The sequence below is a fragment of the Cynocephalus volans genome, chromosome 2, assembly GCF_027409185.1.
Source record: "Cynocephalus volans isolate mCynVol1 chromosome 2, mCynVol1.pri, whole genome shotgun sequence".
NCBI lineage: Eukaryota > Metazoa > Chordata > Mammalia > Dermoptera > Cynocephalidae > Cynocephalus > Cynocephalus volans.
Window position 1 is genome coordinate 4,739,012 of NC_084461.1, and position 26,250 is coordinate 4,765,261.

The following is a 26,250-nucleotide window of genomic DNA, read 5'->3' on the forward strand; positions in this document are numbered from 1 at the left end:
CAGATGAAGAAACTCTTTAAACAAATTCTAAATAACAAATGTTGCAATACACTTTTAGTAGCATGGTATGATATAATTTATATGAAGTATAATTCAAGAAATTAAATGGCATTTGTACACTTTTTAGCCTTTGTACTTACTGCATGAGCATAGGGACATTGTAATCAGTGTGCCTCAGTATCTTAGACATGTTTCTTCTTTAATTACCAACCTATGACAAGTGTGGTTTCCTATTGTGTATGAGATTCTCAAGAATGGAAATTCTGACCACCCTGAATTCTTCACAGAAAGTGATGCAGCCGACTTATTCAGTACTAACAATCAGAAATAACAAGCTGGCACCTGTAAAATAAGAAACACATTCCATGCTTACTTTGTTTAGTTAGTAAAGATGTTATATATTAAACTTTCTAAAAAATCAAAATCCAAAACCAAGGGATTCAGCAAGCATTTGGAGCACATACAATTCATGGACTGTGGGAGTTGTCCTGAAAACTACGAACTTTCACATACAAAGAAAATATTAGTGTAGACAGACATTCAAGCAGCGGCAGAATGAAAGTTCTTCTTAAGATAATTAAACAGAAAGTACAATGTGTGAACATGGCCTTTAGAGTAAGACAGGTCCTGATCAAATCTAATTTCTCTCACTAGCCAAATGGCTCGCTACTCTGAGTTTCAGTTTGCATAATTTATAATTTACATGGTCACGTGAGGACTGAGTGAGACAACATCTATATGAAAGCCCTCAGCATAGGGCTTGGCACATACTCAGAACTCAGTAAGTACTCGCTCTCCTCAGCCTCCTCTGCCCATTACTAAACTCTATAATACAGAAAAAACACTAATCAGAAAGTCTCTGTAATAAAAACAACTTCATTTTGATTTGGTTTTTGTGTATGGTGAGAGGGGTCTAGTTTGAGTTTTCTGCATGTGGATATCCAGTTTTCCCCAGCACCATTTGTTGAAGAGATTGTCCTTTCCCCACTGTTTATTTTTGGCACTTTTGTGGAAAATCATTTGACTGTAAGTGCGTGGGTTTTTCTCAGGGCTCTCTATTCTATTCCATTGATCAGTTTGTCAGTTTTTATGCCAGTACCATGCCATTTTGGTTACTCTAGCTTGATAGTATAAGACCCCAAGCTATGAAACTATAAAAGAAAACACAGGGGAAATGCTACAGGAAATGGGAGTGGGCAGCACTATTTTGAATGAGTCTACAAAGGCACAGGCAACTAAAGCAAAAATACACAAATGGGGCTACATCAAACTATAAACTTTCTACAAAGCAAGGGACACTGTCAGCAAAGTGAAGAGAAAACCTACAGAATGGGAGAAAGCGTTCACAAATGGCACATCAGACAAGGGGCTCATATCCAGAATATATAAGAAACTTAACAGCAGAAAACAAATAACCCAGTTGAAAAATGGTCAAAGGACCTGAACAGACATTTCTCCAAAGAAGACATACAAATAGCCAACAAGCACAAGAAAAAATGCTCTACATCACTAATCACCAGGGAAATGCAAATTAAAACCACAATGAGATATCATCTCACCCGAGTTAGAATGGTTATTATCAACAAGACAGAAAATAACAACTGCTGGCAAGGATGCAGAGAAAAAGGAACTCTTCTACATTGCTGGTAGGGATGAAAATTGGTACAGCCACTGTGGAAAACAGTATGGAAGTTCCCTAGAAAACTAAAAATAGATCTACCCTACAATCTGGCTATTTCACTACGGGGTATGTACCTAAAAGAAAATCAATATATCAAAAAGACACCTGCACTCTCCTGTTCATCACAGTCTACTCACAGTAATCAGGAGATGGAGTCAACCTGAATGCCCATCAATAGATGAATGGATAAAAAAGCTGTGGTATATGTACACAATGGAGTACTATTCAGCTATTAAAAACATGATATCCTGTCATTTGCAGCAACATGGGTCGAACTGGAAAACATCATGTTAAGTGAAGTAAGTCAGGCACGAAAACACAAATACCACATGATCTTACTCATGTGGAATCTGGAAAAAAAAGAAGTGGTTCTCATAGAAGTAGAGAGCAGAATAATGGTCACCAGAGATGGCAGGGGTTGAAGGGGCGAGGAAACATTGTGGATTAATGGACAAAATACTGTGTTATCTATCCTGAATGCATCATTGTTCAGTATGTGCATGGACTGAAATCACACACTGTGTCTACAAATATGTACAGGTAAATGTTAAAATATTTTGAATAAAATAAGCAAATTCAAAGATAGAAAACTGAGAGTTAGAGTTTTACTGATCTTTAGAGAGTCCCACAAATGGGGTGGGGATAGGATTAGAATATATTTTGTTTACACTCAAACCTTTAGGGTGATTTATTGAAAGTAATTAGGAGATTTAAAAAAACACATCAGTTGAGCAGGCTATTTACTACATAAGGGTATTTATTGTTTATGGAATTTTTAGAGTCATTGCTTATGCCCACACATTTGGAAGGAAATTGCCCGTTCCCAGTACCTGGGACATCACTTTGTGCTTCACAAGATATCATAAAGGAGGCAAGTGCCCAGAATAGCTAATGGTTTGACTTGGTATTCACCCTGCAACAGCCAAAGGATCCATAAACCTTGTTTTTATTTGCAGAGATCATATAACTGAAGTGGGGGAGCTCTGACTGTTCCCCCTGCAGGTCAACATTAGGTAGTAAAATAAAGAGTGATGGATTGCAGAATAATAGGCAAAAAGAGAAGCTAGCATATTTTATAGCACAGTTCTATTCCTAGTTAAAATGTACAAGAGTGTGTAGAAGACTTGGAAGAGTAAATAGTGAATGTTTAATACTGAAGAGTTGTGCTGAGTAAGCTGCCATTTGTTGACACGTAAGCCATTATGTCTTCCCTAAGACCAATAATATGATTTAGGTTTTTCTTCACCACTCTGCATTCTTATTCTAAATTTCTAATATTGCTTTGATATGTACCATAATGAAATGTTTACTACTGAAAAACTTTTTTGGATCTAATGTCAATCATAATTTCCTACCTCTACCTACAATAGTCCAATGTGTCGTTTGTGGGGAAATAGCTTATGGACTTACACATTCTAATAAAACTGAGCTTATTGACCCCAACACTTTGAAGTTTCCTGTTCCTATCCCTCTGAAATGATAAGTAATAACAGGTGTCATATCTTCCTCTACTAGAGAAAGGACTGGAGAGCCACTTGGCTTATGAAATTTCTAGAAGGATTGCTTATGCCTCTGTGTTTGAAGTAGGCTCAGGTCTGACATCTCAGAATACCAGTAACCCCAGGCTGTGAGAGGTACAGCTACTTTATGGGACAATATTTTCCTTTGAATTTGAGTTATGAAATACTGACTGGATCATGCAATTTTTACAGTTACTTAAACTGTTAAAGGTACTTTTCACATTGACTTAAAGCTTTAAAAGCTTAAAAGCAAACTGGTAAACCAAACAACTCCAGTCTCATCCCAGCCTGAGCCACACGTGCAGCAGTGGCTGAGAACCAGCACACCCAGCTTCCAGCATCAGAGAGGCCAAGTGCCCTGGGAGCCCTGCGCCTCTGTGTGTGTGCAGAGAACACGGTGCTTGAAACAATTTGGGCACTTCTGCCTTAAAATGTGAAGCACATCAGTGACAATAGTTTGATAACTTCACTGATTACAATTTAAATGTAAGAATATCTTAAATGCCCATATCTTAACAATTACGTTATTGAGTGGAAGCCCTCATTTACACATATACTAGTTTAATCCATATACTGTACTATTGCATACGTATAGCATTATCTATACTATAATAAAATCAGAAGTTAATATCCATTCTATCCAATATCCTTATCCAGCTCTGAAAGTCAAACGTATTACATTTTGACATTGTATCACATTCCATTTGTATACTTTGCAAATTAATCCTCTTATCTGGCAATTATTCACAGTTTAGATTTCACCTTCATCTCTTGCACTCTAAAATGGATTAGATTTGGAGACTTCCAAGAGGTCATTTTTGTTTGATCTTGGTTTCAAAGTTAACCCAACCGACTTCTTCCTCTGGTTTCAGCCTTTCATCTACCCTTTGTCAGAGGTGTGGCCTGTTTGTTCCAGGCTCTGTCATGGGATGGAGTGGCCATGACACAGCTGTCATAGATACAATGCACATGTGGGTAAAGTTGAAGAGTCCGCAACTACAATAGATAGTTTATTCTTCTATTTGGCAAATTTTAGATAAAGACAAGGATGCATCAGAAGAGTCTGGTTGCTGTTGCCATCACATTTAGTTAGATACTGGTTGAAGAATACCTTTTATAATGAGCTAAATTTCCAAATTCCCATAATGGCTTAGTTCACCTTTCATTCACATTTCTTCCCACTATTTCTTCTTTTCATGTTAAAAATGTTTTCACAAAGAAAAAAGGAAAGAAAGAAGAACATTCTCGCAGCCCACATTTACAGCCCTTGCCTGGAAGGGTAGCTTCTGATGCACTCACTGCTATTTTTTCCATCATAGGAAAAGCAAATATCAGGTTTGACCTGCTTTGGTTATGGCAGTTCTCCAGAAATGGTTCTTCTGCTGCGTGTGACCAGACAGTGGGAAGGGCTGTGAAGTTTTCATGCAAAAGTCACTTATCTCACTTTTCTTCTCTTTCAACCTACCCATCCCTTTTCTCTAACTCCTAAGCCAGAGTTTTCAGGGAAAAATCTGAACCTGCAATACTTATCCTGCTCAGTGCACCCCAGTTAACAATGCATCATCCTTTGGAAAGACCTATTTGCAATCTAATTTTCATGTTTGGTTGTTACAAAGAAAACCTGTGGTGAACTCTGCTTCATTGCCATAGGAGCATGCACATTAAAGTATGTGTCAGTGACACAATTTGAATAGTTTTAAATAAAATCTGAAAATACACGTATTATAAATGGGGAAGAAATGATGTTAAAACAAGCAGCTACTGCATTCCAAGCATTTTTCTTGGCAGATTCATTTCATGAACTACAATTGCATATCATTATATTAACATCACAAGAAAAGTTTCTATTCCCATTTTACATAAGGGAAATCTGTGAATCAGAGGTATTATCTAACCTACCAAAAGCTGTCATCTAACAGGGGAGAGAGCACAGAGTCCAAACTACAATTAAGGGGTCTCAGTGTGAATGCTGAGCCTTCTACCCAGCACCCATGTCTACTCTAGAGACATGTTCCATCAGTATCCTTGAGGTCTGATGGATTGGTTGGGCAACATTAGATTTTGTCAGCAAAAGAGAAACTTCAATGTACAAAACCTGTGCTTTTAATCACTTCGGTGCATGTGCGGGGACAGCTCTGCAATTATACACAACCTTGTTCAAAAGCCATGATTCCTAGAGAGAATTTAGGAAGGCTTCTGTGACTTTTACAGCTCTAGTGGTTATCAGCATCCATGACTATATGATTTAGTGATGAAAGACCAGGGACAAAGACAGAGAGACTGAGAGAACACATATGTTCAAAGCATTTTTTTAATCCAAAACTAATCAAGGAAGCCTACAGAAATTTCAGATCATAAGTAATCAATGAGCTTCTTCATTGAAGCTCTTTCACAGCTGCCCAGAACTGTGCATCTCTTTGGACATGACAGCAGTATTATTTCTAACAGCATTATTTCCTTTTAATGTGGCTGAGCCAAAAAATGCACATGGAAAATTGGCAAAAAGGCTACTTCAGGGAGCATCGTGATAATAGCCACCAAGAGAAGAAGAGCGTGTCACCTGGAAATTGCTGATAGAACTGGTCCTGGACATTTTTGTTATGAAAAAAATATAACTTATTAGGAATCCTTGTCAATAAATGACACATACACACTTATATATACAAGCATAGTGATTTCAAAACACTCTCAGAAACTTTTCATTTTGTTGGATTATTTTTTGGGGTACCTGAACATTAATAACTTCACTGGCCAGGGAGTTACCCTATACAGACCAGGTCTATGATCTGATCAGGGACATGGAGCTTTTGTCTATTGATCATCTACTGTGTTTCAAGCTCTCACCTGTATTTTAACGATAATATTTAACCATAAGATTTGAGAGATATCTTAGACGTCTACAGAATTGACGTGGGTTTTGAACGTTCATGTGAGGACTGAGCCACAGGCTTCAGCGTGGTGACAGTAACCTGTAGAAGAGCAAGCATACTCAGGGGCTAAGCCTCAGTGTTCAGCAGACATTGTCTTACATGTCTGAGTTATGGTGACATGCAAGGGATAAATGAGTGGACACATAGCATGGGGCCACTGATGTGTTCAGGGTAGTTGCATATGTCCTTTTAAATCCCATCCTCCAGTGCCTAAGTTTCAACTTCCTTGTCCTAAATAATAAGTTGGAAATGATCTATCTGAGAAATTATTTGAGGCAAAAATAAACAAAGGATTCCCAAGTATGTGAAGGTTAAACTGAACCATGGTATCCTTCTTGTGAGTTCTTTACAGAAGGTACTGACTCCTGCAAGATTAGAATCAAGGCCAACAGATATTTATTTTGCACAGACAATGATAGGAGAGATGATGTAGGTGACCCTCATCCATCTCTGAGAATTTTCAGTGGCTGAGAGAATTCCAATGATCATAACTAACAAAAGAAGCTAAATTAGCAGTTATCTTAGTCTGTTTCTGTTGCTTATAACAAAATACACAGAACTGGGCATTTTATAAAGAAAATGAAATTTATTGCTTACAGTTTCTGAGGCTGGGAAGTCCAAAGTCCAGGGAACACTTCTGGCGAGGATCTTGGTGGTGGTGACAGTGAAGGCAGGGTACCACATTGTGGAAACGGTGGAGCAGAGAGAGCAAGAGACTAACTTCTCATGTGCTCTGCTTTTAAGGCCCTAAAAACCACGCCCCTGACCTCTATTATTAATGTATTCACTACAGCACGGTCTTACAATATGATCACCTCTCCAAGGCCGCACCTTTCAATTACTATAATAGGATTTCCCACCCCCTTAACAGTCACAGTGAGGACCAAATTTCTAATACATAAAACCTGGGGGACACAATTCAAGCTTCAATGAATTTGGAGGGGACATTCAATCCACTGAGATATTAATGTAAAAATATATTTTTGTGATTCAGAATAGCTGTCGTGCTACTTCTGGGGCCACACGCTTAGTCTACCTTTGCCAGGGTGTTTTTCCAGCTTTGGAAAGCAGGAGGAAGTCACTGACAAGCTTTCCTGGGTCTGCTCTCTCTGAGCCGGCGGCGAGAATCACAGCCTCTCCTTGCTGGTCAGCAAAGGTACCCATGGACTGCGTCATAGTGTTTGAAAGAGACGAGCAGTGAGTCATAGTATCGGACTGACCTAGGCTTGGTTTCTTCTTCTTTGTTGGGGTTTTTTGTTTGTTTGTTTTTCTGTTTGTTCATTTGTTTTGTTTTCTCTTTTTTTGTTTCTCTAGAAGTGATGGGTTTGCCCAAGTTTTCTAGCAGTGAACTGTCTCCTGATGATGCTGCTTGGAAGACCTGCACAGTAATAGCATAGATTCTTCTGAACTAATTTTGCCATAGTGTTGTCAATGTCTTAATTCTAGAAAAAGAAAGAAAAACAGGTGATCTTTGCATAATGCATTCTTGATAACAGCTTATTAGGAAGGGATTCTAAACAAGACCATTTTGAATATGCATTGCCACATTGTAGAACGATTGTACAATTTGAGCTAGCAGCCTGGAAATAGGATCAGTCATAACTTTTATAATCCTCTTGGGATTCTGATGTGTATGAGAGTATATGCAGTCATATATAACTGAGGCTGGAATTTATGAAGGGTCAAATTTGGTATCCTTAGCAACAGATGTTTAAAGCAACTGCCTAGAATGTTACATGTGTCACGGAAGTCATGTAGAACACACATTGTTGGTACAAATGACCTTCCTCGGGCCCTATTTTATTAAAGCCATTATGAGGCCATATTTTCAGTCTATGACAGTGAACTTAATGAAGAATCATTGTACTTGGTATTGCTTTTAATATTTATTAACTTATCAACATAAAATAATGGTATTTGCTGTCAACTTGCTTGAAAATAAGGAGACATCAGTTATAACAAACTTTATTTTTCCACGTAATATCAAATTGTGTCCAAGGTAAGCTCTTCAGTATATGGTAGACATCAGCAGCACCGGATTATCCCACAGAGGTAGTATTTGTCCTGCTCCCTGAGTGCAAGGCTAGGAAAAAAATATGACAGAGCCCACAGTGTACAGGGCATTGGCCTTCGTGACACAAACAGTGTGTGTCGGTGTCAGTTTTGTGAATCGTACCACATGTGCACGTGATCACACCCACCTCAGACCTGCTGAGTCAGACTATCTGGGGGACGGAGGAACGTCTCAGATGATTTGCCGAGACAGAAAGTTTTGAGGATCATGGCTGGATGTGTAGAAGTTGACAGACTCCATCAATAATACTCTCAACCTATCAATCCTGTCTTCAGTGAAGGCACACTAGGTTCCTGTCCTGTACCTGCAGCTGGAAACCCACAGGTAAACAACTGGTTTCACAGCCTAGCTGCTGAAAGGTTTTGTTATATAAACAAACATTTACATAACAGTTGCTGAAAGGAAACCTGGCAGGTTCTTTCACACAGTCCTACAATATTCTGTGAGTCAAGGGGAAGGGACCTAAGTGCACGCCACACTCCTGGGGCTGGCTGCAGTCTCTTGGCCTTGGCTCCGCCACTCGCCTTGTGCTGTTTTGTGAGGAATCTTCCCCTACAGTCGTCCTCTGAGTCTTTGTGCTGCACTGTGAGGCTGGTTATTCACAGGGGCACTTTAGGGATGACTTCTGCACGGTCCCTGTGCATGGAGAGAGCACCACTCCTGGAGGAAATGGCTGGGGCAAGAGCCCAGCAGCCTTGTTTGTTTCTTAAGTGTTTATTAAAAGGCTTTGTTTAGGGCTGGCCTGTGGCTCACTCGGGAGAGTGCAGCGCTGGTATCACCAAGGCTGCGGGTTCAGATCCTATATAGGGATGGCCGGTTCACTCACTGGCTGAGCGTGGTATGGACCACACCAAGGCAAGGGTTGAGATCCCCTTACCAGTCAGAAAAAAAAGAAAAAAAAAAGGCTTTGTTTATTTCCTAAGTGTTATATTGAGGTATAATTTATACAACAAAACTTCACCACGTTAAGTGCACAATTCAGGAATTTTTTTAGTAAATATACACAGTTGTGCAATCCTCTCTGGCTTTAGACCATTTCCATTGCCCCAGAGTGGGCCCACTTGGCCATTAGCAGGCACCCCCTGTTCCCACTCCAGTCCCAGCCACCACTGTCTGCTTCCTGCTTCTAGAGCACAGCCTTTTCTGGACATTTCATAGAAATGGAATCATACAACATGGGGTGTTTGGCTCTGGCTTCTTTCACTCAATATTTTTGGATTCATCCGTGTTGTAGTGTTTATTAGTACTTCATTCCTTTCCATTGCCCCGTGGTTTTCCACTGTGCAGATGTATCACATTTTGTTTATCCATTTGTCAGGTGATGGATACTTGGATTGTTCGAGCTCCAGTTTCTTTATCTACAAAAATGTAGATGACAATCTCTACCTTGCAAATCTGCTCTGAGGATTATGACACTAACATGGTACAATGTGCCTGGGACAGAGACAGGGGAATATTAGGTGATCAGTCAGTGAATGCAATCCATATTAATATAATTAAGAGACTTACGTTGTGACCATCCTGGGACCTCGAGCTCCATGAGCACTGTTGTGAGAGATCAACACCAAAACCGTTTGGGAAGAGAAGTATCTCCAGTGGCAGAATTACATAGAGAAAACAGCTGATTCATGAGCTAAGTGTCAACCTAATGAGCTCATTGCAGAATTCGCCTTGAGCCGGCAGCCTGCCTCGGCCAGAGGGAAGGGTGCCATCGGACAGCACACTGGCGTGGATTGAGTGTGTGCAGAAAAACATGGATGATTCCAGCAATGGCTTGTACATCTGTGTGACAAAACTCTGGGGACCCATGGCCTCTAATGAGAAACACGTGTGCTTGTCGTCTTCCTGCCGGCCCCACCTCACCACTGTGGCCATCTGCTCTGCCAGGACAAACCAGGCAGTCGCTGTCCGGGCTTAGCTGCCACTCCCCGGCAGCTTTGGATCATTTCCCAACCTGTGCAGACTCCTGCATGGGCTTTATCACCTCTCTTCCTCAGGTAGCCACGCACTGCCTTCATTCTTTGAAAATAGGGTCTGTGATCTTGATTGGCAGCTCTGATATACCTTCTTTTTGCCATCTTTGAAGTGTGTATATTTCATCTGCACACTCACTCTGTGAAATGACTGTAGAATTACCTTCTATTCGCCAACAGAGAAACTAGGTCTCAGGATGAGTGCACGCATACACACACACACACACGGAGCTCACCCCCTGAAGAGGGGCAGAGTAGGACTTGAACCAGATCTGTGGCCCTGGAAGCCACCACTGGCTATTCTAGGGTCACTGTGTGTGCCCCTAGGCCTGGATCTAATATCTGCTCCTCCATTAGGAGCAACATGACCATGTCATGCCAAACTGAATGATAAAAAAGACCCAGGCAAGGCAGTGGAGGTCTGGGGGAGGCATGAGCAAGAAGGAAGGAACGCTCTGAGGCCAAAAGCGACCTGTGTCCTCTTGAAATGGAAGTGGTGTCCGCCATGGCCTCAGTGTCCCGAGCTCCAGGAGAGATGCATGACAGGAACCTGGGAGGATCAACCCGGGCCAGGGGTGGAGACTCATGGGAATCCTTGCCAAGGGGCTGCTGGGTTGTATTCTCAAATCAGGGATGTCACTGCAAGGTTGTAAAGGAAGGAATGATCCAGTTTACGCTCTTTTCCCACAAGGTAAGTAGAAACAAGAGTAAAGAGTCCTCAGTGCCAACTTTGTAATTAACTTTTTATCATAACTTTCTCTTCTCTTTGATCCAGTAGCTACTAATCAGCACGGAGCACTGCATTCACGTTGGTGTACGCTGTGGAACTCCTGGGCTGGGTCTTACCGCCCGGCTTGCCGATCCATTGTTCCTTCTCTCGATCTCTTCATGGTTCTGTCCTTGCCCACTGCAGTCTCACAGAGCTGCTCCTGCCTCTTCTCCACACGGCTGCTTTGCCTTTCTGCAGCATTCTTTCTCTTCAGCTCTGTCCCCGATGGGTATGGAATTACATACTTTCTCTCTCAGTGCCCTCGCTGCATTTCCGTGGACCACATGCTGACTTCTTTTCCTTTTGTCTCCTTTTGACTGAGGAGTTGTTGTCCTGGTCCAGTGGCTGTCACCAGAGTGCTTGCTTCCTTTTTTCCATTCCCATGTGCTTCTGCTGGCAGGGTCCTTCTGGGACTTAGATGACAGCAGAAGTTTAGGTAGCCACTCCCTAAAGAAGTGTGTCATCCTCTATTCTGGTCCTGCTGAATGCATGTGGGACCTTCTCCTGCATTTCTAAAAGTTGGATCAATGATTACGAAGAAATGTCAGAACCGACGTGTGGGGGAAGCTGTTCATAAAAAATCCACTCTACTTGCTGGGCATCCCCACAAAAAGGTACCACTGGACTTAACGCTGCTTTTATATTTAAGGCAATTATCCCTCTAGGAAGAGATATACCGAAACCTCCCTCCTCTCCTCTATTACTGGACAATTTTGTCAGATGAAATAGAATAGAAGGAATGTATTTGGTGAGTGCAAAGCCACTGTAGTCACATCAGAGAATATTCCCCATGTCGTAGCAAGTCAGGTGTCCCGTGTGGTCCTTGAACAATGAGCAGAGTAAACCAGCCTTTGATGTATGATCATTTCTAATCTTCTGTGCCGCTTTCATTCAGAGGACATAAGGGACCCAATATATGGTCGTGGTTTTCAGTCCAAGGTCTTTGTTGCTGTCATCAGGAAAACTGCCCTTGTCTTTGGGCAGAAGCTCTTCTCAACCACAGTGTCCCAAGCTGTAACCACTTTTTTTTCTTTCTTCTATTTGTCCTTCTTTAGTTTGAACTTTCTTTTTACTGGGAAATAAATTATTTAACAGTACTGCTGATAAGCTACGCTGATGTTATAGATGTATAAATTGAAATTTAGAGGATATAATTAAATTCAGGTTGAGGACACCTGCTTCCAAAGTGATGGGTGTGAAAAAAGTTAATGAGTGTATAGTGTGTCAGCCTCCGAGCAGATAATGAAATCTCATACCATATTACTTAATCCCCCAAATCTAATTGTTTCACTGACTGTTCCATGTTTGGAAACTTGTGTTCTGAGAACATTGGAAAACTAGATTTTGGACCTAGGAGAACCACTGAAAAGGGAGTGACTTACATTCATATAAAAATAAATAATTTTATATGGAGAATGTTGGGGTTTGAGAAGATTCAGTAGTTCCCTTTTCTCTTACCTACATTCTGAATTTTATTTTATTTTATTTTTTTTAAGAATAGACTCAAAAGGAGTTACTCAGTGGTAGACCATATATACCGTTTATTATTCATAAAGCCATTTTTGGAGAATGTCGGATATTTGTACAGGTGAGTGAATTTCCTAAAACCGGACTCCAAGTTTGGACCTACCGACTGAGTTTCGGGAGGTGATAGATCTCTGGCAGTCACCCACCTGGGGCAGCCGCTGCTGTGCAGCTGTCCCACCTGGAGTTAGGTTTATCTTGTGACCAAGATCCATTGAGGATACTCACATAAGCTTCTTTTGTGGAGGCTGCCCCTGAGAGGAAAGAGCTGTACTATGCATGCCCAGTTCTGAGTCCCAATTCCCAGATAAGTCACTCCCTCCCTGCAGAGGAGTGAGTGAGGTACAAGGAATACTGTGCTCCCAGGTTCTGCCACACGGAAGAAACAAGCACTGGGTGAGAAGCATTTACCCCTAACAAAGAGTCACTTTTCACTGTAGATTCATTCTTCAGCCAGGGATGCTACTAGGAGTCATGAGTATCATTTCCATCTAAGTTCTAGTCATAAGCCATGTCACTACTAAGGTTATTCCCTCTTGTGTGTTCATGATGGTAGTTATTGCTCTTTTGATTCCAGATGTAGGACTCTCTTGAGGATGTTTTGAAGAATTGGTCTTGTGGTAGTGAATTCCCACAGTTTTGGTTTCTCTGGGAAAGACACTCTATCTGAAGGACAGCTATGCTAGGTGCAGTATCCTTGGCTGGCAGTTTTTCCCTTGTAACAATTTGAACATATCATCCCATTTTCTCCCGGACTGTAGGGTTTCTGTTGAGAAGTCTGATGTTAGTCCAATAGGGATTACCTTCCAGGTGACTTGACGCTTTTCTCTTGCTGTTTTTAGAATTCTTTCTTTGTCTTTCACTTTTTACAATTTGACTATAACACGTCTTGGGGAGGACCTTTTTGGATTGAATCTGTTGGGGATCTTTGAGCCTCTTGGATCTGGAAGACCTTATCTCTCCCAATATGTGGGAAGTTTTCAGTTGTTATTCTGTTAAATATACTTTTGATGCCTTTCCTTTCTCTTCCCCTTCCAGAACACCCATACTACAGATGTCTGTATGTTTAAGGTTGTCCAATACATCTCTTAGGCTTTCTTCTTTTTTATAATTATTTTTTTCTTTTTTCTTGGCCCAACTGAGTTAATTTAAAAAGCCTATCTTCAAGTTCAGAAATTCTTTCTTCTCCTTGTCCTACCCTATTGCTTAAGCTCTTGGTTGTATCTTTTATTTTGTTGAATGAATTCTTCAGTTCCAGGATTTCTGCTTGATTCTTTTTTATATCTGTCTCTTTGTTGAATTTCTCTTTCAAGTCCTAATATTTTTTTCTGACTTCATTGTGATTTTTCTCTATATTTGCTTGCATAATGTTAAGTTTCCTTAAGATCACTGTTTGGAATTCCTTTTCAGGCATTTCACAGGTTTCCTTCTCTTTGGGATCTGGTATTGCAGAATAATTGTCTTGCTTTGAGGGTTTCATATTTCCCTGTTTTTTCATATTTCTCTTATCTCTGCATCAATGTCTGGGCATCTGGTGGGGAAGTCACTTCTTCTAATTTTTGGAATAGTTTTTGAAGGGAGAAACTCCTTCCTGTAGAAGTGTTCTATATTGACAGTCAGGTTGGGCATTTTAGGTTTGGTTCTAGGTCAACACATTGGTGTAGTCTTCGTGGGACTTCTTCGACTATATTTAATCTTGGAATTGTCTGTGGGTGACTTTGTAGCCTAGGTGGTGGGGCCCCCAGCAGTTCTTTGTTGGGACTGGTGATATTGGGCAGGGTGGTTGTGGCTGTGGACAGGGCCCAAACTGTACTGGTGCACTCAGTGCTTCCCAAGCTGAGGTGAGCAACACTGGGGTCACTGTTGCATCTTCAATTTCCAGGGTACATGTTATAGCAATGGGCTGTTCCTCCACTAAAGTGGGCATGGTGACTTGGGTACTGAACAGCTTGCATACCCTGGAAGAAGTGCTGGGGCACTTCTCTGTGTCCTTACGAGAGGTGGGTATTCTCTCTGAAGCTTCCCTACTGGTGGATCTAGGCAAGTTTATCAAAGATATGGGGGATTGTGTGCACCAAGGAGGGGCCAGTGCATTCCCTGAACCCTCTCCACTGGGATGGGATGTTCTGGCAGGCTCATTGATTTAGGCAGGTCTCTGAATTCCCCAGGAGAAGGTGGGCATATATCTAGGCAAGTTTACAAGAGATGCACAGAACTGCATGTACCTGGGAATGGCCTGTACATTCCCCACACCCTCTCTGATGGTGTGGAGTTCCCCTATCAGGCTCGACAAACTGGGCAGGTCTCAGAGCTCCCCCAGGGGAGGTGGTTGGGCTCTGCAAAACTTCTTTTCTGGAGCAGGTGGATCTAGGCAAGTTTAACAGAAACACATAGAAGGGGCCAGCACACTCCCCACACCCTCTCCTGTAGGGTGGGAGGCTCTGGCAGGCTCTCCAGAGTTGAGCAGTCTCCATGTTCCAGGAGGTGAATGGGCTTTCCAAGGCTTCTCCACTAAAGTGTGTGGGTCCAAGAGAGTCTGTTCACACTGTGCAAAATTGCATGCATCCAGTATTCACTGGCATGCCCCCTGCAACTTCTCCATTGAAGAGAGAGGGCTGTGGGGCAGCCAGAGCTGGGCAAGACTCCTTTTCCCCTGGGAAGTCAGGCAGACATCACGGTGAGTAGGGCAGGGCTGGGTACAGGAGTCCTGTCCCAAATGGTGACATCCAGTGGCAGCCTGGGACTGAGGGGGTTGGGGGAAGTATTTCTGCACTCCCTTTCTGGAAAAATGCAATCATGTGGGCTCCTGGCAGCTCCCATGCTGGGCTCACTGCTGACAAGGACTGGATGGCTACCTTATAGCTTGAATTGGAGGTATCTGTGGTGGGAGTGCTGATCACAGACCCCCAACTCTACCCCACCTTGTCCTAGCACTGCAGGATCTCTCCAGTCTCTATGCTAGTCTTGGTCAGATATTTTCCTTGTATTCCTATACCACCATCTTGAGTTTCCAGATCTTGGGTGGTCTTCCTCACTATCCTGCTGGATTTCTACAGGTGACTATCCACTTGTTGGTTTGCACTTTCTTTGCATTAGAGGGGAGGGCTGTCCCCCACTAGTTAGCCATCTTCCTGAAAAAATAACTACTAAGATTAGATTGTAGAGTAAGACAGGAAATCTTGGTACATTAATTCATGTCCAAGTGAATTAAATTAGTATTAAATGCTAAAAATATGTGAGCTCTTTAGGTTTGAGGACAACACCTGAAAGGTGGGTGATTATAGTATTGCACACTTGAAGCTTCAGTTATGATTTCTGAAGAAAGAAGGAAGCGCTGCTTCTAACAGTGGCCAAAGAACACATAGATCCAGGATTGGTCTTGAATAAATTCACAATCAATGAGTAATTGGAATGTCCAGGGATAATCATAGAGCATTCTTAAATTGTACCCTGAAATTACACCTGTGCTTCCTCCAGTCTTCCTAATGCCATACAATGTATCAAAAGCCTGATTGGCTAACGGCTCAGGTGTGCACAGCTGTGTGGCAACCACAGAAGATGTGTGGACCAACCTGTGATGGTATGTGTCGGGTAGTAGGTGGTTGGCACTTCACCAAAGTCACATTTCTCTGCTGTGCTGGTTGTTACACTGGCCTCGTTTACCAGGTCACAAGGCCCAGATGAAATTCAACAATTTGAGTTCTACTTGTTTGAGTTGTGCTGATGCAGGAAGGGATTATTGAAAGTTTCCTCCACGAGAGAAATGCCCCTCTATGCCTACCACCCGGTCAGCACCAGCTGGCTCCTTCACAGTCCTGCTTTTCTTCCCTTCAGTCCTGTGTCAGTCTTTCCCCTTCTTCTTCCCACATTCCGACCACACGAGCCCAGGGGCTGCAGATGTGACCTGATATCACTATGGTGGGATCCAAGATTTGAGAGAAACTAGAGCTGAGTCTTCTTTTGCTGATTATGATGACATTACTAATGCCGTAACCAAGAATATGATACTTTACCTGAAAACTTTGTCAAGGTATCAGGTGTCAAAACATCAGCCTTTTGAAGCTATAGATAAGCAATTGGAAAGTGACTAGGGATCAGGTTTAGAGCTGAGCAAATGATTGAAATTATGAAGCATGGACTTCTTCAGGTTGAGGATGCTGAGTGATTCCTGTGCCCAGCACATCAGCCCCATTGTCCTCGAAGGCAGAAGGGTTGAGAAAGCCCAGTGCCGCAGCCAGGTGCAGTGCAGAGAGGAGTGAAAAGAATCTAATACAAAATCCCCTGAGAAAGAGGGAGCTTTTCGGTTTATTTAGGTTCTTAGAAGATATTGGCTGAATTTTGATTTTAAAAACATCACATATAATCACAGAACAATACTTACTGTGGTTTGGGGCATATGTTGCAAGTGATAAACTGGCCTTGGTCCAAGTTCGTGTTTCATCCTGAAGTTATAAGGAAATAAAACGCAGAGTTTGGCTTCAGTGAAAGTTCGATAAAAGTTGAAATTGTCTAGTGTTTCAGAAATATCACTAAAAAGTCTAGAATGAATAGAACATTCTCAAAACAAATCATTCTTTGGAGAAAAGATAAAGGAGGAGAGTGAAAAATGAAATTATTTGGGAACTGAAATGCCTGTTTGTCATAATGAGCCCAATCACTTCTTCGTTGTATTTATTGACAGCCAGCTAGAGCCATGGTGCCACCTGGGACAGGCTGGGACTGGTTTAGTGGGAATGTCTCACACTGGAGGAGGTATGGGAGGGTACTCCAAAAAGTTTGTGGAAGGATTTGTATTACCTTTTAGTTCTATTTTTTCCATGAACTTTTTTGAAATACCCTCCTAGGCTCCGTGGTTGGGTATTTACTCATTTTGTCTTCATTTCCATTTTATTTTTTGATTTGTGCAACTTTTATGGGCAGTTTTTATAAATCTCAGTAGGTACACAATTAATAAAAATCTATGAACTTTTAATTGTAAATAACACATGTAATATAGTAAACCTCCTACTTTTTCAAGCTTCAGGATTTTCTTAAATTGCTCAGAAATAGCATTTATCAGCACTGACAAGACACATACTCTTTCCTTCCTTGTGAAGGTAGTATGAGCGTTTGGTGAGCTTCCCAGTGTAAACTGATTTGCAGAACTGGCAGTGGAGATAGGGGCCCCAGAGAGCTCCTGTGTGAAGCCTGAGGACACTGGCCCTTTCTGAAGCCTGGGTAATAATTCACCCAGCTGACGTGCTGGTGGTTACTGTGGGTAATAGGCAGCTGTGCACTAGACATTTTATGAGTTTTCAAATAAGTATTATTGATTCAGTAAAGAAAAACTTTGATAAAATGAAAGCACTAATCTTCCATGATTTACTTAATCTTTTAAATAAGCTTGCAGGCTAATAATGCAACAAGCTAATGCAGTAACTTTTTTAAAAATTTATTTATTTTTCGTTATCTACTGCTTATCAAGGGATATCAAAATATCAGTCTTATCAGTTACTGTGCTCTATGTATGTAATGAAATTGGGAATTATTTAAATATGAAATATTGTAACTCAGACTAAATTATTAATGAACCAAGTATAATGCTTGACTACTTTGTTAATGAAAATTCAACAGTCTGCCAGCTGCAACAGGATACTCTTGCAAGGGATCTGGCCCTCTCAGCCATGGATACCCAGCATGTAGCCTTGAACCTGGGGGGAAGTAGAAGATGGTTTTGAATCTGGAACAGCTGTCATAGGACACAAGCGTTTTAGATGACAAAGCCAGAAAGAATGTAAAAAGTGAAGTCACAGGCCAGAAGCAAAGGTGCATTTGGGACGATTGTGGTGTTGGGGGCACCAACACTTGGGACTGCAGAGGGATCTCATACTGCACAATGAAAAATTCCCCCAGAGAAGTGCTGAATTATAAGAAGAGAATCAGAGATCATCAGGGGTGAAGAATATTTTACATTCTTTCTTTCATTAATTCATTAAAACCTTTTTTGAAGGTTCACTGTAGGTCATGTGTTTTAAATATATTAGTGTCAAGTCTTACAAACTCGTGGAAGCAGCTATCTTTTTATCCACTTCCTAGATGACAAATAGCACAGAGAGGCTGAGTAAATCAAAGCCACACAGCTAATAAATGTTAGAACCGGTTAATAAACAACTGGAACGTGTGACTCATCTGGCCTGTTCTTCTCCATGAGTCTACTCTGGCTTGCAAGAGAGATGCTGAATAACATCTATTCTAGATGGTCTTCTAAAGGGTGGTTTTAAAAGCAAGGAATTGTTTGTGTATCAGAAAAGCTTTCTATTAAAGGAAAACATTTTTTTTTTCTTTTTCAGTTCAGTATTTAAACTAGTTACCTTGTGTGGGAAACGTATTTGGGTAGTGTCACTATACGAGGTTGACCTGTTAATGATTGCTTGTGCTACTCCTGGGTTAGTGAAAGTGCAAAAAGAATGACATCCAACTATCATCAGCCATTATTTAATTCCACAGTGGCTATTGCTGGTAGAACTCTTCTGGTAGAAGTATTCTTGGATCCTCCTTTAGTTGGTAGAGTTCTAGAAGGTCAAAAAGGTTACCAAGTCATTCAAGTACAGAACTGCAGGAGAGGCTGCCTATGCCTCCTCCGCCTGGATCTGGGGCATAAATTCCAAGTATTTCACCTTTCCATGGCTGGTTGGTATTTAGTCCCCAGGAGGTCTGCCCCCCATGGTCTGATGGCTTCATTGATAGTTTACCAAGTTTACCTTTGTCTTCCCTCCCACATACCCACAGGAACACAGTGGCCAATGCTTAGTGTTGCCAAGTGTAAGCCTGGGCTGCCTTCTTTTTATGTCTCCCATCCCCAATCTACTTTCCCCTTCAGTTATATTTGGCCCTTTCTCCAGATCTAAGAAACACTTGTCCACACCTGCCAGCCCACAGTATTCAGACACTCAAATGCATTCAGAACAGCGCAGCCCAGCCCAGGACTTCATCTGGTAGGCACTGAGGCAAGGAAGTCCCACCCCAACACCCCAGGGAGAATCAGACTCAGGCTCGCTAAATCAGAGGTAGACTTAGACCAGGCCCCATGTGTCAGCATCTTCAAGGACTTAATCAGTGTCTAACTCAGTGTACTAACTAAGTTATCTCAAATAACTGAACAAAATCAGCACAATCATAAAACTGATAGTTCAGTATTGGAGAGTTCTTTTTTTTGTCCTTTTTGTGACCAGTAAGGGGATCGCAACCCTTGGCTCGGTGTCGCCCGCACCACGCTCAGCCAGTGAGCGCACCGGCCATCCCTATGTAGGATCCGAACCTGCACAGCGGGAGTGCTGCTGCACTCCCAGCACTGCACTCTCCCAAGTGCACCATGCAGTTGGCCCTTGGAGAGTTCTTAATGATACCTTGAAGTTCTGCAGAAGTAGATAATTGTATTGTAAAATTATGGCAGTATTTAATAACATTTATAAGGATTTTTTAAAATGATCTGTAATCTCATGATCCAGCAACACCATTGACCTTTTTTTTTTTAAGTGTGGAGGTACACAAACTTTAAAAATTTGAATAGTGCAATATGACATAAAAATTCAGAGGAATTTTTCTCATGCATCTCTTCTATTCGACTTTCTGTCCCTGAAGATAACCGCAATCACAATTTCTCATGAGTCCTTCAGGAAAATTTCTTAAGTGTAGATGCAAAATTTTTTAAATGAGCACAATTGGGTTTACACTGTATACTGTATTACATACTTATTAAAAATTTAATATATTTTGGAAACCCTATACAATAAACCTTAAATTTATAGGTTCTGAACTTATTCTAATTTTCTTCAAATCCCTACACCTTATTTCCTAGCCAAGTGACCTTGAAAATGTTACTTAATCATTCTATGTCTCTATTTCCTCACCCATAAAAAGGGAATATTAATAATACCTATCTCACAGAACTGCTGAAAGTGATAAATAGGTATCACATAAAAAATGTTGGCCATAGTTTCAGTATCTCAAAAATTAATTAGGAATGTTATTGGGATGTAATTATATATTTTTTAATGGTTATATGCTCTCCAATTTTATAAATGTACTTTAAAAAACTTACCCTGAATTTATTGGTAAACACCTAAATAATTTATCGTTTTTATTTTTTTGTTTTATTTGTGTTTTTTGCAATTACAGACAATGATACAATATACATTTGCACGTAATTTACCAGAATTGAAAAAGTGCTTACAAGAAGTATTTGGGAAGAATTCCAAAAGATTAAATTCCTAGAATTGAGTAGTACATTTTAAACGATGATAGCCTATGCCACATAGCTATGGCAGCTGACCCTCTTGGGTGTGGCCTCGGTTTACACATCCCCAGAATGTAAAATTGACTCTTTGTCCTCATGCTTACCAACAATCGTATTAACGAGCTTTAAAAATATCTGTCACTCTAAAAGGTAAAAAAGTTGAGATTTTTTTTAACATCATTTATGCTAGTCTATATGATGTACAGATATTTTTAGTATTTTAATAAAATCACTTCTTTCCTATTTCCTTTAATGATTTCCTTAGAAAGAAATTCCCAGTTCCCTAAGGAAGTTTTCTCATGCTTTCTTCTGGATTAATTTTAAGTTACACTTTTCTAGAAAATGTCACCTTTTATTCAAGTTTTAAAATTCATTTGAACAGAGTTTTACAAATTCCTCTAGCAATTCTAACTTTACCCTTTTTCTGGGACCATCCACCGCATATGTTAATATCTAAGTCTGTGCACGTGCTGCTTGTGGAACATCCATTGCCTTTGGTTTAATTGGCCACCTGTGATGTGCTGCAGTCCCCTCCCTGTCCCCAGAACCAAGTCAGGGACTAGCTCCCTCCACACGCATCTTTCTACAAGGGGCAGGTGGAGAGAGCTCAGGCCGTGTGGAGAGAGACGTCTCCCGCTCCTAATTCTCAGCCCAGGTTTTTGCTCCCACTGGAGGGAACAGCGTGTTTGTAAAACAATAATGAAAAGCACAATCCTTGGAGAATCGGCCGTGTCTCCAAGTTAGAAAGTATAATTGTGTCTTGTTCTTTATTTTTTCCAGTCAGGCATGATACGAACAGAAGAAGCAGATTACTTCTTAAAGCCACTCCCTTCCCACCTCGCAGGGACAGTCAACAGCTCTGCCTCCCACGTGCTGTACAAGAGATCCGTGGGACCCCTGCCTGCCAGGGCCAACGAGGCCATGGTGACCGCCAGGAAGCGGGAGCTGCCCGGCCAACCCCTGCACGGTGGCAGCTTCCACCTCGGCCTCCCACAAAAGCAGCATTTCTGTGGAAGACGCAAGAAATGTATGTAAGGGCTATTCTTGTTATGTAGTTAATGATTTGGACATGTATGTAAGCCGATGGAAGATTTTTTATTTTCTTTGCGGTATGTCTGCCCAGGAGGTGAAATTTATTAACTGTTATTGCTAAACTCAGGTGATGCTTCCAGAGAGGCTGTTGTTATCTGTAAGTTCAGTATAAATCATCTCTCCTTGGGAGATGGATAGGTAATGGCAGCTGACATTTTTTTTTTTTTTAAAGAGTTATTCCCTGGACAGATTCAATGACACACTACTCAGACGTACAGAATCCACCAGACATCTTCAAAAGAACCCTGGTATCTTGACTCAGTAATCCTAGATTTTTGAAGTTTAGATTTATTAAAGCCCACATAACTTCCCTGCTGAGGTCATCTATTTATATACATATTTATATACTTTATTCCACCACATCAAAAGGGCAGATTGTGCATGACATAATTTACCTACAATTTTCACCAAGGCTTTATGGAAGTCTTTTTTGTCATGACCATTTAGGAGGTGATTTGTTATTCACATTTTTTGTAGAAACCTCTCACAAATCCAAGAACCCATATGCAGTGTTTTCTAGAATGTTCCTCACTCCCTTGCTCTCCCCTCAATCATCACTCAATTGAACCTTCCCCCGATGAGTCTCTGCAAAGTCCTTTCCTCCCCAGCCCCATTGTTCTCTGCTTGTTCGGTTTTGCTGGCCGCTATACCCAGCACCCTAAAACAGAGGTGGGCGTGTTGCGGGTGAATCCTGTTTAATAAGGTGAACAAACAAAAATCACGAGGCACCTGCAACAGAAGAATAAACACCACTTAAACTATCAGTGCCTGTGCGGCATCTGAACCCGTGTCATCCTGTACATGGAAGTTATGTGCTATATTCAGGCAGACATGAAAAACTCAAACCCAGGTGAACTTAAGTCAGTGGGCTCCAGGCAGCAGTGGGAAGAAGCTGCGAAGAAACAGAGGGGAGGAGGATCTGATGTCAGGGAAGCCCGAGGCTGGTGAGTATTAGAACAGGGCGTGCATAGCAGCAGTAGCTGCCTACAGGTTCAGCCACTAAAAGAAGCAGAGGCAAGTGGGGCAGGACCAAGAGGCAGGGCTGAGGCATCAGCAAGGATAGAGCCAGGATTCGTGTTGGCAGGGCTCACGGGGTGTGTGGCCAGGGTAGGCCAAGTTCCATGTACCAGGGACAAATTGACTGACCTGAGCACCTGGATCTGGGTAGAGAAGGTGTCAGGGCTGTCTTAACCTCTCTGACAGGCCACACTGGGGTCTGAAGCAGATGTTGCAGCAGACCCTGAGAACACCTGGCAGTGCTGACAATTCTGAGATGAATGACCCTTTTGTTCCTACCTGAGATGATCAGAGCCGCTCAAGCCAGTAGCAAGGCTAGGACACATCTCTGCACACAAGTAATTGGGATTGCTTTCAGTTTGGTGTGGGTGGGTGTACACGTGTGCATGGGGTGTGTGCATGTGTGCATAGGCATGTGAGTGTGTATCAGGGTGTGTGGCCTTGAAACATGTTTTAGAATCTCAATAGCCGGAGGTGATGAGAGGCGGGTGTTTGAAAGAGAACTAAAATGTATAATTAATTTTGTATTTGGAAAATGGAAAAAAGTAGCCATTGTTGTCATGATAAAACTAGAGAAGGAAAGCTCTATGAAACACTTGGTGCTGGTGGAAGACCTTGGTGATCGACATCCTGCCATTTGTTTTGCCGGATATTTCTGACCCCTCCTGGCCGGGCACCTGATAGTACTGCACTCCTGGGCCCCAAGTGGCTGGGGGCCATGTGACCAGTCAGAGTCGACACCCATCACTTCCAGGCCGAAGCATTTAATTCTCAGGACCTCTTGTCTGTGAATAGATAGTCCGTGTGGTCCCTGAGGCCTTTGGACTTCCCTGGGGTTGGAGGCAGGAGGGGGTGGTCACGTTCTTCTATCTAGATGGGGTTCACAATTAAGGATTCTTCCCTATTAGAGTCTCTGGTTCAGGAAATCAGAGCTGTTGCTCTGTGTCCATTTAGGCAACTCTCTGTGAAAAGGGCAGACAGAGGCAAACTGACTTGTTTAAAAGTCAGCAGTGAGCTTGGACTCATGAGCGGACCTGCTGCTTCTCAGCTGATGCAGGGGCATTGGCTGGGGCTCACGTGTTTGGGGGATGATGCTACAGGCAACATATTGAGGGGCAAGGGATTTGCTCTGAGGGGTTTGTGAGAGCCCTGGACAGTGAGATAGTACCCCACAGTGCTTCTACCCTCTGCACCCCGCACCGAGGACCACAGCTGCCGGGACCCTTCTGTGTCCTGGCTTCATCCCACATGAGTTTCCCACTGGTGGAAACAGATCGAGGGCTCTGGGACCACACTGCTCAAATCTGAAACCCATTTCCAACACTTGCTAGGGAAGCGCTCCAGGCAAGTCAGGTCCATTCCCTCTGCCTCTATCGCCCTATCCTCAGCTTCTGCACAGGGCAACCTCTAGGGTGGGGGTCACACCTGTGGAAATCACAGATATGGCAGTGACCAGTGCTCAACACTGGCCAGTGTAATCATTATTCTCCAAAAGGTTCACTTAGGTTTGGAAGTATTTTAGCAAAGAGAGATAAAATGTATTGGATGTGAGTTCCAGTTAAACAAGACAGTCTCTGCTAACAGTGTGTTCCCTGAATACAGTTTGCATAGTTTTTGGATGCATGCCACCTAAGTATGTGGGCTTTTTAAAGTGTGCTTTCACATTTAAACAATTCTAATCACTCTCTCCGAGGCATCAACTAAACCTAATTGTTTTTAATATAATGTTAATTAAGTTAATGATTTTAAATGCCCTCCAAGAGGGCAGATTATTTATGTTGCTTTCTAGGGAATTCAGCTCTGCAGTGAGCAGCTTAGAATTTATTTTAAACAATATAGACACATCAGTTATGTGTCCCGACATTGAATTCAACTTTAAAAACTGTCAGGTCTTTAAAAGGCTTTAAATAGGAAAACAGTGCAAGCCAGTGCTTTCTTTTGTGATTGTTAGTTCCGCTGTTTTGTCATTGCTCTTTTCTGGAGCAGCCCTGTTCCGCGCATCCGTGTGCCCATGGTCTTTTAACATTGTACTTGCAGATGCTGGGGCTTCAGAACCAAAGAGCCTCCTCTCTTGTTGTTTTAAATCAGGACAAAATTACATAAAAGTAAATACAGCAATGACACCTAGACTATGCAAAGAGTATTTAGTGTTCTACTTTAACGCAATTTTTACATCACAAAGTTTACGTTGTTTGTATCATGAGCATTTATTAAGACCAAATGTCTACATGATAAGGTACACCACTGGCTTTATGTGATGACTTTTGCTCTCATTTTCTCTTCCCGTGTCCCTCCACAGACATGCCCCAGCCTCCCACCAAAGACCTTTTCATCTTGCCTGATGAGTACAAATCTTGTTTCCGGCATAAGCGCTCTCTTCTGAAGTCCCATAGAAATGAAGAACTGAATGTGGAGACGTTGGTGGTGGTTGACAAAAAGATGATGCAAAACCACGGCCATGAAAACATCACCACCTACGTACTGACGATACTGAACATGGTAGGACCATCCTTCTTGTTGAGGTCTCCTGTGTCATTCCATTTAATAGTGTGTGTGTGTTTCACATGCTACTTCCCACTTGTGGATTTATGTCTTACACATAAGGAATATGTTATTGGTGATAACTCTTGGTTTTACTCACTCTACCCCAATCAAAAGAGCCATTTTCAGAACTTCAGAGAATAAAATAAGGAGAAAAAATTATTTGGCCCTGTCCATGTCCCTTTAAGCCTGTGGGATGTTTTGGGTTTACTGATGTCTTCATTTACAAGAAATCCCTAAGAGGACGCTGAGACATTTTAGTGCAGTAAATCTGTTCATCAGCATTATGTATGTGATTGTAGATGGCTATATAAAAATCCCTATCTTTTTAGGAATATTCATGCTCAAATGTTGAATGTAAATCATATTTGTCTACAAGAATAGAAAAACAGTACAATCTTCTAGTATATAATCTTAGGTAAAATGTGTCTCTGTCTCAAATTGACAGCTGTAGTAAGTATTGAAGAATGAGCCCCATTCCATGAAAGCGCAATCTAGATGACAAAGACAAAATCTTGGGTCACCAAAGTATGTTTTAAAAATAGTTTTAATGACAATATTTTAAAAGCATGTTTTATGTTCTTTTGCTTCGATAAACAGAGCCCCCCAAATGTGTCTGTCTCTTTATGATGCTGCATGGTTATCACTGCGAGCATCATTTTGGGAGACTGAACCGCCTGGTTTATGACCTCCCAGGGAACAGAGGGAAACAGTGCAGTAAGCCCCTCCCGCTACGTGGGGTTGAGGACTTCAGGGCCCAGCTGCTCTGACTGTGGAAGTGTTGGCCTCTGTTCTGCGGGACTTCCCAACATTGCTACACCTCGGACCAGCTCCTTGTGTCACTCGTGGTTGTC

At 41.8% G+C, this 26,250-nt stretch overlaps 1 protein-coding gene across 1 annotated transcript in view; it reads left to right on the top strand.

Annotated features, from left to right (window-relative positions):
* The window catches only part of ADAMTS16 (ADAM metallopeptidase with thrombospondin type 1 motif 16), a 165,843-nt gene that overhangs the window by 21,582 nt on the left and 118,011 nt on the right, over positions 1 to 26,250 (top strand). The window contains exons 4-5 of the mRNA XM_063087445.1: positions 21,527 to 21,773; positions 25,155 to 25,354. Of these exons, the coding sequence (XP_062943515.1) occupies positions 21,527 to 21,773; positions 25,155 to 25,354 (447 nt within the window). The remainder of the gene's footprint in view (positions 1 to 21,526; positions 21,774 to 25,154; positions 25,355 to 26,250) is intronic.